Source organism: Pseudovirgaria hyperparasitica, assembly GCF_010093815.1.
Source record: "Pseudovirgaria hyperparasitica strain CBS 121739 unplaced genomic scaffold EJ05scaffold_5, whole genome shotgun sequence".
Taxonomy (NCBI): domain Eukaryota; kingdom Fungi; phylum Ascomycota; class Dothideomycetes; order Acrospermales; family Acrospermaceae; genus Pseudovirgaria; species Pseudovirgaria hyperparasitica.
Window position 1 is genome coordinate 630,920 of NW_022985553.1, and position 17,675 is coordinate 648,594.

Here is a 17,675-nt window from a genome sequence, read left to right on the forward strand (position 1 = left end):
ACTCTGGCCTAATTCCGTAGCGTCTGCGTTTCGCTACCTATACTACCGCGGTACACTACACTTGCGGTGTCGTCGACCTCCAGGTGCTCCACGTCTATGGCATCATATCTATGGTCACGGAAGAAAAGAAAGAAAAAAAGACTCATTGTTTGCTCACGACTCCACACTGAATACAAACAATCTGTGCATGGTCGGCACAGCAAGCAGCGGACAATTCTCACTGCAGGCCCCTAACATCCCAGATTTCCAGGGCCATGAATAATATATAAGCAGCGGAAAAGCCTTGACCTCATCCTGGCCATGTCGAGCCGTGCAAGTATGACAGAGTGGCGACATGTGGACTTCTACTGCATACATATTAGTACATGGAATACTTTTCGAAGAGGCTGATGCGCCGAAGGTGGGGAGATTCAGCACTATCAATTATAATGTCGACAGACGTAGCCCACTTCCAATACTCTTTGAAGCATCTGGCATTTCAATGCGGTCTGGAGACGGCTTGCCTTGTTAAGCCTGATCGCGGCCGCTTGACCGTCTCAGGCATCGACCCGGGACCGCTCTATGGCCCAAACAGGACGGTGACAATCATTCCTCTGCCTATATCCGGGTGCATCGACGGTCCGATCACCGTCACATCGCGAAAATGGAAAACCCTACTGCGAGAACATGGTGATAATGCACCAATTGTAGGCACGCAAAGCCTCAACTTGTTCAAACTTCAACCAGCAACCAATTTGTTGTCTCATCTGCCACGGACCAAATCTCTTTCGCACATGTGCCACCCGCAAGCGCCACCCGGTGTCCTGGCATCCGCCTCTGTTTCTCGCACTCACGCTTGGTGACCTTCCTAATCAACTTGGACATCCCTCGCTCGGCTGTTAGAGCACGGTTATTGTGAGACGTCAGCAATTCGATGGACCGCAATAGTCCAGCCAACCACGTCGCGAAAGCCTCATACGCCACTCATCCACCGTGGCTGCATGGAAGGTTTCTCGAACATTGCCCCTTACTGCCTAGTCGCACCATCGCTTTCTCTCTCGCTCTGATGCCCTGTATCATGGTACCAGGCTGGCTCAAAAGTCGCACAGTGACACCGGCTGTATCGGCTTGCGACGACTCCACGTCCATGCTCACGCTCCCTGGAAAGGCGCTTACGTGCCTGACAAGGGAGTCATCATCAGGGATTCTGAAGAGACAGACAATGCTGTGTTGCATCTTCGCACGTGTTTCTATTGCTCTAGAGTACCTGCTCTCCGCGGCTCGGCATATCACGATGAGTACCTTCGTCCACGTCGAACACAACACCGAGCTCGGGACTCACGACCGGAGTGCATTGTGCAGCAATAAAATCTGTTGAGCCGTCGCATGCCGCCAGATGTTCATTATTTCTTCTCACATCCTCATGCGCCACGGTCAAAGAACACGCGCTTCGTTTCCTCGTTCTTTGGACTCAACAGCCCCTCCCTTCAAGATGAATTAATAGCCTCCGCTCCACCAATGTGAAGCTGAAGATGCGCATGTCTGCATGGAAATACAAGCCTACTTAAACACGAATCGTTACAGATAATCTAGCCATTGCCATTCTGCGAGAACACTGTAAGTTATCGGCGATTGTTAGAGAAACAGCGTAAATTACCAACGGACTCTTACGCCAAATGCAACACTATGCCTTAAACCCTCCTCGTGGTCACTGGACAGTGATAAGGTTTTGAGGCCAAAGAGTGGAAATGTCATCTGCGGTCCCCGCTGAGAACTATTCCCGGACTTATAATCCACTTATTATTGACAATCTTTCTGAAACCAATCCTCCGCGCCCGTGTCGCCCCACGCTTCACGGAACTTAAACCATTTATTTCAAATATTGAACCAAAGGTCTCTGTTCATACAGTACTATAAGCATCTAAACGTGGGGCAAGATGTCTTCCCACTTGCATGATCAGATCATGTTAGGCGAGCCATTCGCAGCACGGTAGGTCATAAGGCGGTGCCATCTCTATCTACGCACTGCGTATCAATCAATAGTGCATTAATTTATACCCTTGTAGCCATCTAATATCAGGGCTCATCTAATCAATCATACGTACCATCTTGCAGGATGCGCATATAGACTACAGGACGTCCCTCTCTCGCATGCGATAAATATTATCAATCGGTCGCTACCTTCTTCTTGTTCGTGCAAGATATCCATATCAAAAGTGGTTACACGTCTAGTAGCGTCACGCCTGTGGCTGACTAGGGAATGGTAAATGATCAGCATTCGAGCGAATCTTCGGCAATTTGCACCAAGCATCCACTAGCTATCTAATGCAGCACGCCATATTGCGGATAGCAAATCCTTGACGGTCGGCAGTGCAAGTCTAAGCCAATCATTTCCTAACTATGTAAAGCTATAACAGACCATGTCGATCACGATCATGTTATCTATGAAACTAATGACTGTCTTAAGTCGCTATATGCTATAGGTTATAGACTTCATAAAGGCCATCGTTGCCTTCACTACCTGGTCCAGCATGATCATCATCGTCATCATCAAGAGATGATCGTTCGATCTCGCGCATCCTGTCACGAACCCAGTCGTCTTGGCTGATGCGAACTTGCGGTCGTCGTCAGCATAAGCGTCCTTGTTCCCACGGCTGCATGTAATCTATTTCCATGTTCACCGAGGGTCATGCTCTTCTTGACACTCAGATATGGATACGCTAAGACAACTTGTGCTACCAGCTCTCTGGGTCGGCTGCACTTGCATCCTTGTTATCTCTCGATATTTGGCTACGCTGTCATAGATAGGAATGAGGACCACCAAGGTGAGTGATGCCATATAGCGATAAGATAAAGTCGTTCCCCTTGTAATAGCGACTCAAGGACAGGTGATCATGGAAGCTTTGTCGTCAACCCCTTTTGAAGTTATCGAGATGAGACAGCTCTGTCGTGGACCAACGTCGACGACGGCCAGCGAGACACGAACAAGGAATACGAGTTCATATACCGCAAGCGTGTAACCATCTGTTGCCTTTCAGAATGTCCTGCGTGGCGGTAAAAGCCAAAAGCCCGTGCTTTTCCCCTCAGCAACGTACACGGTACTCTCTTCCTGGCCTATCCTCATGCACATATATATCGCTTTCCTCGGTCGAGCCCGTGGGCTTTCTCATCAAGCCTCTCATATCTGTAGTTTTATACAGCTCAGATGAATCTCTGAGTCACTTTTCTACCAGAACGCCTCCTCGCTTACAGCCACCTCGTACTCTCCAAGCCTCAGTGAAAATGCCGCAACCAGACCGGCGGGAGTACTGCATAGCCGTCTCCCGTCCGTCGCCAACGAGGATCGAACCAGTGCACTGGAAAGCGACCTGGGCACTTTCGCGGTCGAGGCTTGGAAAGATATTGCGTACGTGGAGGAAGGATCAGCTGTAGATCTGACGACCTTGGCAGAAGAGATATATATTAGGCGTTCTTAGCGATGGTCGGACGTGCGGTCGCTTGGGTGGGTGGCTGTGTGTTCGCCGGCCATTGTTCCAAGGATGCGGTGTCTTTTTTTATTATTGATGCTTGGGCTGTCATGTAAGTGTTGCTGGTCGGCTGTGTGGTGGGATAGCACCGTGGTGGTAATGGTGGGAACTCAAACGGGGTCCTCAGGTTGCGCAGTATTGTGTACGTGTCAGTGACATCCTTCACTCGCCAGGCGTCTTGTGTCTTGCGTTTTGCTGGCACTATACACTTGATTGTGTACGCATGTACCCAAGTTCGCTTCAGTTCCTGTGTCTTGTCAGAGACTTTGATTGAGGTCACTCATGAGTCAGAGCCGTGGTAGAAACCTAGCATGTATGCAAGTCTGTTATACGATACCTACTATATATCCGAAAATCTGGAAACGTACGGAGCGCTTGGGTCGATGGTAAGCTGTCACAAAACCTACGTTCCCTTTGAAAATGTCCTACGGACGACTCATGATTTTTGAAACGTGACATTCCATTTATTTCAGGCGGTGATACTTCGGCATAGCGATTGAAGTGGTTGAGACCACACCATTTGAAGTCTACGGTTCATGACGACTGTTGGTACTGGTGCAAGTATTGTTATAACAAGATATCATCAGTATGAACAACAACTTTCTGCTAGTAGCCTCGTTCTTAATGGCCGATCCAACCACTGGTCGGCCCGATCACATCCGATCCGATGCCGCCGTCAGGGTCTCATGAATTCCTGAGCTAGGTTGAGGTTGAGCTTCAAGCTTCGCATCTGATGAACCTTCAATATTCTCGTTGGATAGTGCATTGACAATGCGCTCCTGGCGAGTTGTGACTGTCAACTTCCAACAAGTCTTTTCACCAGCCCTCTGCATCCGCCACCATCTCCCAAGAACCGCAAAACATACATCGACCGCAGCCCTTCCGTCACGTCTCATCCAACGCCGAACCTTCCATGTCTCGCGTCCACGACAGATGCCGGAAATCTCGGCGGCGGCGGAAATGATCATCGTACCCAGCCACTATCTCCTCACTACACTTCATGGCTTCGGTCTGCCCTGGTTCGCCGCCATACCCGCCGGAGCCCTTCTTGTGCGCTGCCTCTTCCTTCTCATCTCCGAGATCCCTGCCGCGAAGCGCGCTCAGCGTTTGCACAACTACATCCTGCCTGTAGGCTACGCGCGACAGCCAGTCGTCGCGGAAGAGACTCGAAGGCAGTGGTCCCGGGTGACGAGAAATCGCGCGCTGATCAAAAAAGAGGTAGAGCTAGCAGTGAGAAAGGATGGAGAGCTGGTAAGGAAGAGATTTGGCGCAGATAGCTGGTATCACGAACTAGCAAGGTTCGTGGCATTACAAACTGGGCAGTTGGCCGTTTTCCTTAGCATGGCAGAGACCGTGAGGAGGCTGTCGGGGGCGAAGATTGGGCTTCTAGGCATGCTTGCGAACTGGAGGTCTGGGTGGAAGCCTGATGCCGTGGATGGTGCGGTAGAAGCTGTCGGGACGACGGATGCTTCGCAGATTGCTGCTTCACCGGCAATTGACGTTTATTTCCCTCTTCAGACACTGGATGACTGCATCAGTGTACCTGCCAAGCCCTCAATCGCATCCACGATAACCACATCCGCGCAGCCCCACGAATGGTTCGACCCGTCCATGGCCACGGAAGGCTTCCTCTGGTTCACGAATCTCTGCACCGCTGATCCCTCCGCGGTCGTCCTGCCCGGTCTAGTATGTCTCTCGATGCTGGCAAACATTCGCATGTCGAGCGGATTGCAGAGTATACGCGATACCAGCGGCCCGACTTTGGGCACCAGGATTTTATCACTTCTCAGCATCGCTATCTTCCCGTTCATCAAGGACTTTCCGGCTGCGGTGCTGTATTACTGGTTTTGTAGCCAGTTCTTTCTTGGGACGAGTAGATTGTTGGTTCGGTGGTGGATACCAAAGTCGAATCCAGTGAAGTCTCGAAAGCCGCCGGTCGATCCACCTTCCTTCAAAGGCTGAGGAAAAGATACCAGCTGGCAATAGAGTGATGGCCCGAGTGGTGTGTCCATTCACTGCGTGTGATCCTCAGACCAAATGAAGCTCAAAGGATACAGGGTCTATCTTCCATGACGACTAGATCTGGGAACGCTCCTCGAATGCGAGGTAAGGGAGATTGGCTTGGACTGCTGGATACGTATCAGCTTTTCCCTAAATGGCTTCAAAGAGTCGCTTCTACGCCTGAGCTACGGACCGTGACCCAACCTCATCAGCCACTGGTATACACATCACCAACAGCAAATCCGAGACAAAGAACATCCAGAAGCCCACACCTAGTGGTAGTGTTTGCTCGCCTGCGTCTAATGCAATTTGGGCACGAATGACAAATGACCCAGCGCACAATTAAGCGCCTCACATCATTCGCTGCGTGGCTCCAAAAGAGACCGGGAAGCTTCTCTAAGTGGTAAAAAATGTTTGATGAGCCTAGCCACAGAGATAGTACAAATAGATATCTACCTCTATCCCATCATGAAATCATATGATCAATGTCCGCTCTCATATTATGCCCAAGTCCAGGGCTGTGTCATCTCGTGTTACGTAGAAGGGGGATGTGTATCAGAAACATGTGCTAGATGTGTTAGTCTTCTTCAAGTAAGATGATTGTCAGTATTCTCACCTCGATCATTGATTTTACCGATCAATATGTTCTGGAATCTGTATCGGTAAAAGCAAGCTATACATGCTATCATGTCTAGCCATCTGAGCCAAGACGCCAATCATGAACAGAGTAGAGGACGAGATGTGTAGGGACGAGAGTATCGCGAGGGAGGGGTACGGCTACATATTCAGAATATTCAGAATATGGCTTGAAGATAAGTCGATGTGTAGATAGCTGGTTTTGTCTGTTTATACTAGCCTTTGCGTCGCTCAAGGATCAATGAGCATGAGAATCGAGAATGTAAGGGGCTTGATCTTGTCGATTATATAAAACTCGACACAGACAGGCCGGGCAAGCAGTGGAGCAGGTAGAAGAACCTGACAAAAATACGGACACACGGTCTTGCCAAATGGCTCCTACAGATCAAAATGACATTCGAGATTCATTAACACGTGATGATAAGGATAGTTTGTTAGGATACCATTGTAGTAGTGAGGATAATGGATCTTACTGCTGGTCAATGGCGTTGTATCAATCATCTTTCGAGTTTCTGCCGGGCAACAGCGACAAGTCAAGGGTTTGGACTGAAGAATAAACAATAGTACAGTCGTACCCTGATAACTTGGAGGAAGATAGAAATTCAGACTGCCTGCTGAATGGGCGGTCATGATCATATAACGAATCCTGTCAGCTTGTCTCACGGTCTGGTTCGAGTAGAATCCTACTGGTACGGTTAGAACGAATGTCCCAATTGTATTCAGACGCTTAGACTGCTTCGGATGGAACATGATATTTCTCCTGAGTCACCGCTCGAAGCAAGTATTCTTCTATTGGACATCTGAACGAGAGACAGACAGACAGAGTGGTTCATGGTGACGTAGCCTGCGCGATATACGAGGCCGATTACGCAAGTGAATCCCATCTATGTTCCTATTCTTTTGCGAGTGGAAAGGTAGTGGAGGGCTATGTTCCAGGGGGTCTCTTGCCATGATTCACTTGCGGGCTACTACCTTTTCTTACATTTCGAGAAGTTGGACTGAATACCATGTATTACTATTGTATTTCCAATTGCGTTCTCTGATTCATGTTCCGCGAGTGGACTAACCTTGAAAGATTGAGGGACTCGCCGCAGCCGTGTTCTGTCCGAATAGCACTGTTAGCGCAGAACACAGCTTTCATTGAGTGAATGCAACCCCGGGCCTCGGAGCTGTATGATTCGCTGGCTGCAGGCTTACAGGAAAAGTGAATCTCTGTTTTGCAGTTGTGCTTGCCTGTACTCGCCTGTGCTCTGGTTGATAGTTCATCATCAATAAGTAACACCTATTGTGCCCCGACAATAGAACCCCTAACAACGCTCAATACAAGAATTAAGCTCGGACTCATCCATCCAGTGATAACTCTACTATAAGAACCTCCCACCTCTCTGCCCTTCTTCCATCCTCAGACCTCTCACTACAACCTCCTCAAACACCCAATTCCTCAACCCACAACCACCACTGCCCTCCTCTCCAATGGCCGTCACCACAAGAAGAAATCGCCAGCCAACCCGCCGCTTCGACCCCGACCCTCCCACCACCAAGCCCACCCTCAAGCGCAAAGCAGAGACTCCCGTACCGGCCAGCGGAGCAGCTGGATCTGCTCCGCGTAAGCGCCAGAAAGTCACTGTCCAGGCTGCCCCTTCCGCCATTCCACCTCCCCGCCACGCCACAAATCTGCCTCTCATCACCCTTTCCCCCGACCCCTCCCGGCCCTGGGTGTCATTTGCGGTGGGCAGCGCGCAGTAAAGGGCGGTTCTCTCGCGGGACCGGATCACCGTAAGTTTTTCCCTGCTCAACATTCATCGATTTCGGGCTGTTGGCTAACGAGATGTATAGCGGCTCGCCGAGTTCAGTGTCCGGGATGTGGTGCTCTGCCTTGGCGCGCCTGGAGCGCGCTATCGCATCATCGGGGGTCCGCACTGGGTGCCGGTGTGCAAGGGGCTGGCGTACAGCCTGGAGCGTCTGAGTCCTGTGTCAGAGAGGGAGCCAGCACCGGCGCCGGAAGTTGTGAGGCAGGGGGCTTTGAGCCTTCTGAGAAGAGTGAGTTTGCTTTCGACGTCTTGGTACATGGAGACTGACAGGGGTAGGGTGCTCGTGGAGATGGTGTTCGCTCTGGAGAGAGGCGTGGAGCTCGGGGGTTGTTGCAGGTGCCCAGGAGGGCGGATGTGGAGGAGAGGAGTGTTTATTGGGGGTGTAGGGTGTAGATTTTGTGCTCCCAGGAGGGGAGAAGGGTTGTTGTGTCCGTTGGATAGGGCTCTAGAAGGCATACTCGATCGATATCGAGGAGATGTAGAAATGCTATGCTTCAATTGACGATCTTTACATCCTTGAGTTATATTCCATACTAAGTATGCACGAGTATTGTGACAGCTACAGACATGTCACACCACCAGATCTGAAGTACTGCGCGGGGTCGAGCCAGAACACTTTCGGTCGTATGATACTATTAGGAGTCGAGGATATCGATAAAGCGAGTTAACATTCCATTCATCATTAAAGACCGACAATACTTCTTCTTCTTCTTCTTTACTTGATAAGAATCGACATGAGCGCTGCAGTTATACAGTCAAGTCATTCCGATGACTTTAAGAAGCCACAAAGTGCTCCGAGGGATTATGCTTTCGTTCGGGAATGGAATGATGCAGTTAGGTACGTGAGATATGTTACTTCCGAATATACATGTTAATGACATTACTGCTAGACTCGCGCAGCAGCATTGGATATGGTCCTATATCATGGATGAGAAGTACCCGCTACATCCAGCAGCACAAGCTCTTGTCAGCGCGGACAATCCCACTCGTGAGCCGGTCCATATAGCAGATGTCGGCTGTGGAAACGGGTTGGTCTGTATATCGACAGATGCGTGAGATTCTAACACCATATTACAGGACCTGGCTTCTTGACTTGTACCGCAAGATGCCTCAAACCATGTGCGACAAAGTGTTTTACGTGGGGACGGATCTTTCGTCGGACTATCTGCCACCGACTGGGGACATGCCACAGAACATGACGTTTTCTACCCTTGATTTGTATGGTGACATGCCGGCCGACTTTATCGGAAAGTTCGACGTTGTCCATATCCGCATGTTTGCGGTAGTGGTCAAGGGTAATGATCCAACATCTTTGTTGCAGAACGTTGTGAAGATGCTGAAGCCAGGTGGTATCCTCCAGTACGATCTCACTCTGACGTGTGGTATCCTGTTGACATTTCCCAGATGGGACGAGATGGCAGTCGCATCCTGCAGGGCCATCGCTTCAATCAATGGTGTCAGTACGATGGCTTCGGAGGAGTGGATCAAGGCCCTCTTTGAGAAGTTCAAGATTAGTTTCGACTCGTCATACGAGTAGGACACGCCTGCTACCACTTTCTAGAACATGGACGCTGACAAATGTATAGATGGATCCTACATCTGAGCGAATACTTTGAGACAGTGGGTCTGAAGATCGTTGACTCAGTGCACATGGAATGTCCGAAGGAGCTTCGACGAACCATGACCAGTAACATCATCACAGCTTCTGAAAATCTGTCACGATCTATGTCCAGAGATGAAAGCTGGATTGGCAAATGGAGTGCGATGATGGCAGAGGTCAACCAGGGTGTCTGTATGGTTCAAGATACGGTGATGGTGGTCGGACAGAAGCCTACTATATCGTAAATCTGACAAGCACTGCCACATAATGATATAGTAGACTCGTAGTCACCACAGCACGCGTTAGCTTTTTGGTCAGAAAGGGGCACTTCAGTGAGGCTCTTGACACACGATGTACCAACCTCCTGCAGTGTAGATATCCCCAGAGCATCTTTAACGTGCTATGTTCATGTTAACAAGCGCAAAAATACTACAGCATCAATAATATAGTGAGCCTTCTACTTGTCAGCCCATGTCTGGTGCATCATCGGGAGCCCCAACCGTGCACCTAGAGACCCTAACCACGGTCCGAGCCTCGCTTGGTGCGCCTGTATGGCTCAAGCTTCGAAGTTCGACGATCTAAATTTTTCGTCTGCTTAGCCATAAGGAGGATGGACTGCTCTCCTATCTAGATCAGTTTCATGTTGGAGTTCACTCTGCAGCTTATCAATCGACACTACGACCCCCCCAGCTCCTCATCCTGTTGGCTCCACGTGTAAATTAAGCTTACAACCAGACGCCCTACTAACCTAACCAAGTAAGGACTCGCTCTGGTTTAGCGAGACCCAACAATTAACTACCTCACTATAGCGATCGAAGCTACAGCAGAATGACAGCTGGTTTTCCTGGTGGAGCTAATACGATGGATGCTTCGCAGTCCCTTCCTTTCAGTCCTCTTCCGTTGAGGTGCATCTGAAGAATTATATCAGTAGACTCACACAAGATTGACGGGTATCCTGTCCACCACGCTTCATGCAAGTGTTGAATGTTCATCACCATCCTATAGTCCCAATTACGGTAATACGTGCGAGCTAAAGATCGATCATCGGGTGGTCTCATTAGCTGGGTCACGCATGGTACTGAGCACGGTGGGGAAACGGAAACTTTTCGCCGTTCTCGTCAACTTTTTGTCTCCATCAAGTCTCCATCAAGCCTGCTCGGTGACCCGGCAATGCCGATCTCAGACGGTCTATGGTGCTATGACGTTTCAATTGACCGTGCAAGGCTGTGCTGCCTTGACTCCAACGGTCGCGCGGCAATACACGCGCGTCTAGTACCCTCAATGCATTCATGATAGGATCACAGACCACAATGCTGTACACGGACGCAGAATACTACCCTAGTTACAACATCTTGGATATTTTGAGGTCCAGGTTGGGCTAGTCTACGGTCACGTTGTCACACTTTATACCTAATCTCACATGCAGCGCTCGATGCTTTATTGGTCTGCTGGAATCCTTAACATGGCATTTGTGGAACCGATAGCCCTCCTTCTATCTCGCCTCCATGGTGCGTCACTCGAGAATCCATCCAAGGGTCACCGTCCCTGTTAAGCGATATCAGCCACGCTGGGTACGGCTATTTCCAGCATCCTAGCGGACATATTTGAGTCATCTGAAACATATCCATTTAGTCAGACTATGTGAAACGTTGGGGTGTAGTATTGTCTGTTATTGCCTACACCGGACTGCAACCGTCCATCACATATGTCAATTGGCGTCAGATGTCAAGGTCCATTACCACGTTGTATGGCGAAGCACGCGAGTACGCCAATTAGAGGTGCAATTAGCCGAGCCTAAGTATTGAATACTCCAGCCTTGAAAATCTGGGTCTGGTCCTGCAGGCGGCCAGGGGTGATTGGCGTGCGGGAGGGATGCACAGGTCTGCCTGGTGGTCTGCCTAGCCTTGGCAGCCGCGGCTCAACGAAGGTAAGATCAACCCCCCTGTGGACGGAAACAATAGCAATCGGCATCTCGGTCTGAATATGGTTCCATACCCCGGCCGCATAGGACCCTATATGCTTAATATCATGGTCTCAGTTGATGATAGTTCAGGAGTTTCATGTGTCCAAATAGTACGTCCCATAGCCCTGGGAGGCCCCCCAAAGAGTAGAATCATTGTGACCGTCCTAGATATCGTGACAAAAACAAACATCACAGATCTCTTGCAGAGCAAGCCACCTGCAAGCTAACATAGAGCCCTGCAAAAGAATGCGAAGTGTGATATGGCTGTGTCAGCTTACAATCGCTCGTAAGAAGTCACACCAATATCGAATCCAAGCCATGAACTCCTTTACCCATGCCCCTCTCGCTAAAAGTACGAACTCAACGACTCCCATATCCTGGTGCAGTTCGATAATATGTGGAATAATCGACCCCCGAGTACAATATTGGATCAGGGTATGCAGTGCTTGTGGATGGCGAATACCCCATAGAAGTGGCAGCAGTGTGTGATACTGAGCCAACCTGGGGGTAGGCGTAGTTGTATGTTGCAGGAGTGACTATGGCTTGCTCTACCTCTCCATAGGTAAAGGCATAGTTAGGTCCAGGACTTGTATAGTTCGTGTTGTACCAAGTCATGGCCTCGTCTGAAGAAACGGGCATCATTGATGACATCCTCTCTGGAGCTGGAGTATCGTTTTCTAGAGACAGTGTGTCGTTTTCTAGAGACAGTTCTGATGGTGAACTAGCTGATGCGTACATGTTTGGGCTGGTTGGAGGCGTTTTGTACGTTAGATATGGAGGGATTTCTGCAATTGTTAGCATGCCGATAGTTGACATAACGATGATGAATCTAAACCTACGAACTTCTTCGAACATATCATCCTTTGTTATCTTGCCCTTCTTCCGCGCTTCACTCTCATACCGGTCAATTTTTGCTTGGGAAATCAGTTCACCGCGTAAGAAGAATTCTGTCCGGATGCCTGGGCGTTCTCGTTCCCTCTCACGCCTTTTCTTCAGCATTGCTTTGTAGTCAGACCCTCCAGTTCTCTTCTTCATGCCCCACTTTCGGAGCTGACTCTTCCACTGCTTTTCGCTGGGACCAGTATCAGCTGGAATGTTGAGAAAATAAGGAATACCGGAACATACGTTGCATGAAAAGCGTAAGTGTCTTCCATGTATGTCATCACAGTCCTTAATTCCTGCTGAGCATATAGTTGTTCGATTTCTGCTCTGTGGCTGTTCCAGTCCCGCTGGTGTAGGGTCTGGCGAGGTTGACTTTGCCGATCAAACATGTGGATGTTGAACTGATTGTGATGATGTATCCAGAAGTCCATTTTGGGTTCTTCGGTCTTGATATGTATAGGTGCTTCGACCATCTGGATCTGTCTCAGGTGAAACTTATGGAGGTAACAAGGCGACTAGGCAACCGAGCCAACAGCTTAATGAAGAAGTCCCGGAGTAGAAAGGCTCCAGATATAGCAGTGTGACAGAAATGTACCCTTCAGCGAGTCAGGAAAGGTGACGTAAACAACTGTTGTACAGTGCCGCTCTATGCAATGCTAGTAGACCAACGGTTCATGGGCTCCAAGCAGATCGAATGGCAAATGATTGCAGAGAGGTCAACGCAACGTCCAACACTGGTGCCGTAAGTCGAAGAAGCAGTGACGAACAAACATGGAATGAACCTACATGTGGCGTATGCTTGATTCTTGAGGGTCGGCAAGCCGGGAGAACGTGGGGAGCATATATCGACATCTTGAGACGGGTATGAACGACGACACTAACCCAGAGCAACGGTTCTGATGATCCCTGGGGGGGCCAAGGAGTGGCTGTTGGCTCAGGAGGGGGGGGAGGGAGAGGAGAACTTTGAATTGGCCAAGAAGCCGTAGCCCCCATTATGGTTGTCTGCTCCGATCATCTAGCCTGTTCACACTTATCACGATGTGCTTATGGTTTTGTCTTCACTTAAGTCAGCCTCAGCTCTGCCAAATGGGGTTTGAAGCGCGAGCTGTTTTAACGCCTTTTTTCGGCCACTCGCCGGGTGAAGCTGGGTCCGTGCGCTCCGTGCGTCTGTCGTCGACGAGCATAATGAGAAACACGCCGCCCGATCTCATGAACACCGCCCATTCCTAATTCTAAACTTGTCCAGTAATTCGCGAACTCATCCGATATAATTATAGCACCCACAAGCCATCGACTTATTCATCCACCCAGCGTCTACCAGTTCCACCACCAGCCTCGAAGGCGTCGCAACACGCTACGCAAGTGCCATGCATAACTCGACAGCTTTACGCAGTCATTGTAGGTTGTACCGCAACGGTATTGGATAGATACACTTCGGCACCGACAGGCCCGAATCTATTTCCTATCGCCGCATCTTGACCTCTTGGGAAAGGACGAATGCTTCAAGCTGTCTAGCAGGATACAATGCAACAAGACCTGCTGTCCTAATCAGTGTCTCTTACTCAACTGACATAGCCACAAAGCGTGGAATTTGGATGCAGAAATCGTCGTACTAAGGTCAAATTTCAGGGCAGGGCCCACCAAGACATCCTTAATAGGGATTTGGACGAAACTTGATCGTCGCACTGCCCATTTCATGCGCCTCTGGAGCATCCAATGGTTCTGTAGTCAGGTCGACGAAGCCAAGGTACGTATTCTATACAGTGCGAACTATATACTCGTTAGAATAGTCAGAAAGTTCTGAGCTAATTGCAGATGATTCTTCCATTGGTAGCTGCATTCGTGTTGATATTGCGGCCCCCGTCACAGACCCTATCCTAAGTTGCCGAACCTGACTACCAGAGCAACTGATTGCAACAAACGATCTAAGTTGCGGTAACAAGCGCTTCCTATTTTGATTCTAGAAAGATATGTTTCTGTCGACCGTTTCACGCCCAAAAATTACGAGGCTTAGACCATCTTATGTGCTATATGTTGTGAGATCACGTTTCCAGCGTTTCTATGCTGCTCGTCCTCTCGCTTGTATTGCCTTATTTGTTATATGCTACTAAACGGTAAACACGAAAGTAAAGCCGGTATTTTAAGGTCTGCGTCGTGCAAGATCGCAGAACTGACTACCATTGAAGATATGTATCAGATCGTGAAAGGCTCAGGACAATTCACAGCTACGTTGAATGCTAGCCTCCGAGTCCGGCAGGTCCTGAGGTGTTGGAAAACCATCCTCTTCTCGGCGTAGCATCTATACCCGGTTCCAAATATGGTAATTCGGCGCCGGGAGCTGGTATGCTTATGCTTGTTGTATGTGGGTTCTGTGAAAGCGGATATTCCGCACTCGCACTTCATCCAACACTATCATCCCTCGGTCTCTACGGGTATGTTGGTATGAACCAAAAATTTCATTTGCAAAGTTCTGTAGTGCAAGTGTTTTCGGTACCCGCGGGTACTGCGTGGAGAACGCCTTGCCACTAATTAGTCAGAAGAAAAGAAACCGGCTATCCCCTTCGTGCTCCAACAGCAGCTAGCAGCACTGACAGCTCTGCAATCGATTTCAGCCCCAATGACAGAATGCTAAATTACGACTTCGATGTATAACAGAAGATATCATGTGCGTTGTACAAGCTCGAGTCATCTCGTGGCACCGAGCGTTTACTTTTGAGGATTCGATCGGTGCAATATGCCGTACGCCACCGCTAATCACAAGTCAGCAAAGCTTAGATACTATTAGCTTCAATAGACTGCTTCCCGTACCTACGGGTACAGTGACCAGAATATGGTCTCAAGTTACAAAAATGACCAGAACATGACCATGGAATATTTCTTAATACTAGCGCTATGATATGGAGGACCACTAAATAGGCAAAATGCTTCGACTATGAATCCGAATTCCAATTTTGGAACTCCATGTTTCAATTGACACCAGTCTAAAAAAGATGTGTTGGTTTGACCAGATGCGGATAAGAATGCTGACACCAGAAATACTTCTTTCTGCAACTCATCATACCTCAGTCCAGTCGTCGATATTTGAGAATGGACAGCTCTGCCTGGACGGTTACAATGTCCAATTCCGCTATCAAATCCAAGGACGTAGGTGCTTCTAACCATCAAACTTGGTCGTCGCGAGTGTGCTAACTGCTCGTCAACACCAAGACACTACCATATGGCGAGTTCCCCCATGACGCTGGCGTCCTCAACTGTGGCTATACGATGCGTCGATGGCTGAATCAAGAACAAGGAGAAGAAGAATGGATATCAAATGAAATTGTCGATACAAAGTCTACCAGCCAGAGCGTCAAGCACTGCAGTGCTGACGGACGGACGGGATATGAGACAGGAATGTGACGTAGAAAGATTTATTGGGTATCTGTTTTAAAAAGGACGCTAAACGCTTTTGCTTCCCGTCATCTATTTCTTGAATTGGCTATGTATTTTCGGAAGATTCAAAAGATTGTCAATCTTGGTAAATCAGAATTGAACATCTTCTTTATAGTAGTGGTCGGCCACAATCCTGTAAAGATAAGTTGGAGCATGGCCCCCGATATTAGTGATATACAAGGTGACGAGGTCGGCTGGAACATAGTCATAGAGCGGGTTCATGACTTCAAAATGCTCAACGGCATATCCATCCGAGAAGTCAACAACATTGCCGGGGTCTCCGTACTCAATGAGCTCTTCGTCGTTGAAAGGATAGACAGGGCTGAGCTTGTAAACGGGACTGAGAACGTACACTGGAGTACGATGAGCTTTTGCGAGCGTAGCGATGATGCTAGCGCCGCTCGCTGCTAACAATGCACCATTTGCAAGCACTGCATGAGTCGCAAGTATGACCGTGTTGATCCGCGGCATTATTGCAGAAATTTGGGAATCGGATATGACAACGGTCTCTATGCCTGCAGCATGTAGCGGTTTGAACCGGTCTTCGCCCTCCAGTTCGTCAGTGACCTTGCGTCGACCATTAAGCACGGTATCGTGCGTCTCTTCAGCGTCATTGGGGGATCCCTCCGCGACTATGACGGTAAACTTCCGTTTCCTCGCGACTGTTAGTAAGAATTTCTGGACTGTCGTTGAGACAGAATGTATCAGAATCATCTCATTCGCATGGATATGGTCCATAGCAAAACCAGCAATCTGGTCATCTGCTTGTTGGAGTTCATCCGCCAGTTCGTTGATGCCTTCGATGACCTCAGCTTTGAGATTGATTTTCCCACCACTTCTGTTAGTTCCGACGGTGAAGTCCTGAGCAGTAGGTACGCGCGGTGTGATGGTTCCCGTGGTGGCTAAAGGAGTCATGGACGGTGAGGGGGTATCTGACTGCTGAAAGATTCCAAATAATGAATTTCCCATTGGCATCGTCCCTTGTGCATATGAAGTGGCTGAAGAAATAAGTTGTGGCCTAGAGGGGAGCTCAATCGAATCTGACAAGTTTTCGCTCATAGGTATATCTACGGGTTGAGTTGCTCCATGTTTCAGAGGACTGAAGGCCGAAATTGTGGAGGGTAGAGGTGGTCTCTGGGGATGAGACAGCCCGTCTTGTTCTTGTTGAGGGCTCAGAGCTCCGCTTGGCGTTGTATTCGATACGTCGTCTGCGTTATCCTTTGCAACCTCCCTTACTAGACCCAACACACGGCGCACGATATTTCCCACTACCATTTCTCTGGGCTGTGCATTGATGAGTCTTTGGCCGACTTCTCGGACTCGTCGAAGTAGACCGTCCGCATCACTACCGTTGTATTGTCCCACAACTCGCAATAAAAGTTCGGTCGTCGCGATTGCGCAAGGTCGGGAGTTTCGGATCTGTCGACGCTTGAGAAGTCTGGTGTGACTCAGTACATGTAATTTCAGAACTCTAGAGCAACATACGATATGAGTAGCTCTATAGCTGGCTCGGCTGGCTTTGTCTTCAGAGACTTCAGGAACGAGGTCAGACCTGGTGTGATAGAGGTTGTGGGAGTGCTCATGGTGGACGCGACTGAGCTTAAGTATTTGAGGTCGATGGCGCACCTTTTTTCAAGGTAAGCTGCTCCCGCGGATCAAGACTTGTAGCTGATAGATTATCTAGCTGTGCGATTATATACTTCCTGTGGGAGATTCCGCACGACTGTTGTAAAGAGAACTAGTCCGATATGCATGAAAGTGATTTAGAGGGGTAAAGATATCGAAGTGGAAATGTTCAAAGCGACCCGGGGACATTATAGGTTGGAGTTAGCCTATTTTAGCAC

At 49.1% G+C, this 17,675-nt stretch overlaps 6 protein-coding genes across 6 annotated transcripts; 2 read left to right on the plus strand and 4 right to left on the minus strand.

Moving 5' to 3' along the window:
- The first annotated feature begins 3,844 nt into the window (after positions 1–3,844).
- Positions 3,845–5,724, plus strand: EJ05DRAFT_305360 (uncharacterized protein). The gene is made up of 2 exons (XM_033740636.1): positions 3,845–5,508; positions 5,564–5,724. Exon 1 carries the CDS (start codon positions 4,278–4,280, stop codon positions 5,466–5,468), a length of 1,191 nt encoding a protein of 396 aa, XP_033602096.1. The 5' UTR covers positions 3,845–4,277; the 3' UTR covers positions 5,469–5,508; positions 5,564–5,724.
- Positions 5,725–7,971: 2,247 nt separating this feature from the next.
- On the minus strand, positions 7,972–8,418 carry EJ05DRAFT_474726 (uncharacterized protein). The gene is made up of 2 exons (XM_033743661.1): positions 8,223–8,418; positions 7,972–8,174 (listed from the first exon to the last, which is right to left on the minus strand). Exons 1-2 carry the CDS (start codon positions 8,408–8,410, stop codon positions 8,039–8,041), a joined length of 324 nt encoding a protein of 107 aa, XP_033602097.1. The 5' UTR covers positions 8,411–8,418; the 3' UTR covers positions 7,972–8,038.
- Positions 8,419–8,550: 132 nt separating this feature from the next.
- On the plus strand, positions 8,551–10,008 carry EJ05DRAFT_474727 (S-adenosyl-L-methionine-dependent methyltransferase). The gene is made up of 5 exons (XM_033743662.1): positions 8,551–8,792; positions 8,845–8,982; positions 9,032–9,313; positions 9,359–9,487; positions 9,541–10,008. Exons 1-5 carry the CDS (start codon positions 8,689–8,691, stop codon positions 9,797–9,799), a joined length of 912 nt encoding a protein of 303 aa, XP_033602098.1. The 5' UTR covers positions 8,551–8,688; the 3' UTR covers positions 9,800–10,008.
- Positions 10,009–12,122: 2,114 nt separating this feature from the next.
- EJ05DRAFT_305570 (uncharacterized protein) lies at positions 12,123–12,971 on the minus strand. Its single transcript, XM_033740638.1, has 3 exons — positions 12,643–12,971; positions 12,353–12,589; positions 12,123–12,302 (listed from the first exon to the last, which is right to left on the minus strand). Exons 1-3 carry the CDS (start codon positions 12,870–12,872, stop codon positions 12,239–12,241), a joined length of 531 nt encoding a protein of 176 aa, XP_033602099.1. The 5' UTR covers positions 12,873–12,971; the 3' UTR covers positions 12,123–12,238.
- Positions 12,972–13,609, minus strand: EJ05DRAFT_305559 (uncharacterized protein). The gene has a single exon (XM_033740637.1). The coding sequence runs from the start codon at positions 13,390–13,392 to the stop codon at positions 13,072–13,074; it is 321 nt and encodes a 106-aa protein (XP_033602100.1). The 5' UTR covers positions 13,393–13,609; the 3' UTR covers positions 12,972–13,071.
- A 2,132-nt stretch (positions 13,610–15,741) lies between these two features.
- Positions 15,742–17,583, minus strand: EJ05DRAFT_305653 (nagb/rpia/CoA transferase-like protein). Its single transcript, XM_033740640.1, has 2 exons — positions 17,317–17,583; positions 15,742–17,269 (listed from the first exon to the last, which is right to left on the minus strand). The coding sequence occupies exons 1-2, from the start codon at positions 17,412–17,414 to the stop codon at positions 15,922–15,924; spliced, it is 1,446 nt and encodes a 481-aa protein (XP_033602101.1). The 5' UTR covers positions 17,415–17,583; the 3' UTR covers positions 15,742–15,921.
- Positions 17,584–17,675: the final 92 nt, after the last annotated feature.

Bases quoted from the DNA above. Each gene is read 5' to 3' on its own strand.
- EJ05DRAFT_305360 (XM_033740636.1), top strand. From the start codon at position 4,278: ATGCGCTCCTGGCGAGTTGTGACTGTCAACTTCCAACAAGTCTTTTCA.
- EJ05DRAFT_474727 (XM_033743662.1), top strand. From the start codon at position 8,689: ATGAGCGCTGCAGTTATACAGTCAAGTCATTCCGATGACTTTAAGAAG. The intron at 8,793-8,844 runs GTACGTGAGATA...CATTACTGCTAG, and splicing joins GAATGGAATGATGCAGTTAG to ACTCGCGCAGCAGCATTGGA. The intron at 9,488-9,540 runs GTAGGACACGCC...ACAAATGTATAG, and splicing joins AGTTTCGACTCGTCATACGA to ATGGATCCTACATCTGAGCG.
- EJ05DRAFT_305570 (XM_033740638.1), bottom strand. From the start codon at position 12,872: ATGGTCGAAGCACCTATACATATCAAGACCGAAGAACCCAAAATGGAC. The intron at 12,590-12,642 runs GTATGTTCCGGT...TACTGGTCCCAG, and splicing joins ACTTACGCTTTTCATGCAAC to CGAAAAGCAGTGGAAGAGTC. The intron at 12,303-12,352 runs GTTTAGATTCAT...TAACAATTGCAG, and splicing joins ATGTTCGAAGAAGTTCGTAG to AAATCCCTCCATATCTAACG.
- EJ05DRAFT_305559 (XM_033740637.1), bottom strand. From the start codon at position 13,392: ATGGGGGCTACGGCTTCTTGGCCAATTCAAAGTTCTCCTCTCCCTCCC.
- EJ05DRAFT_474726 (XM_033743661.1), bottom strand. From the start codon at position 8,410: ATGCCTTCTAGAGCCCTATCCAACGGACACAACAACCCTTCTCCCCTC. The intron at 8,175-8,222 runs GTCAGTCTCCAT...CACTCTTCTCAG, and splicing joins TCCACGAGCACCCTACCCCT to AAGGCTCAAAGCCCCCTGCC.
- EJ05DRAFT_305653 (XM_033740640.1), bottom strand. From the start codon at position 17,414: ATGAGCACTCCCACAACCTCTATCACACCAGGTCTGACCTCGTTCCTG. The intron at 17,270-17,316 runs GTATGTTGCTCT...GAGTCACACCAG, and splicing joins GCTATAGAGCTACTCATATC to ACTTCTCAAGCGTCGACAGA.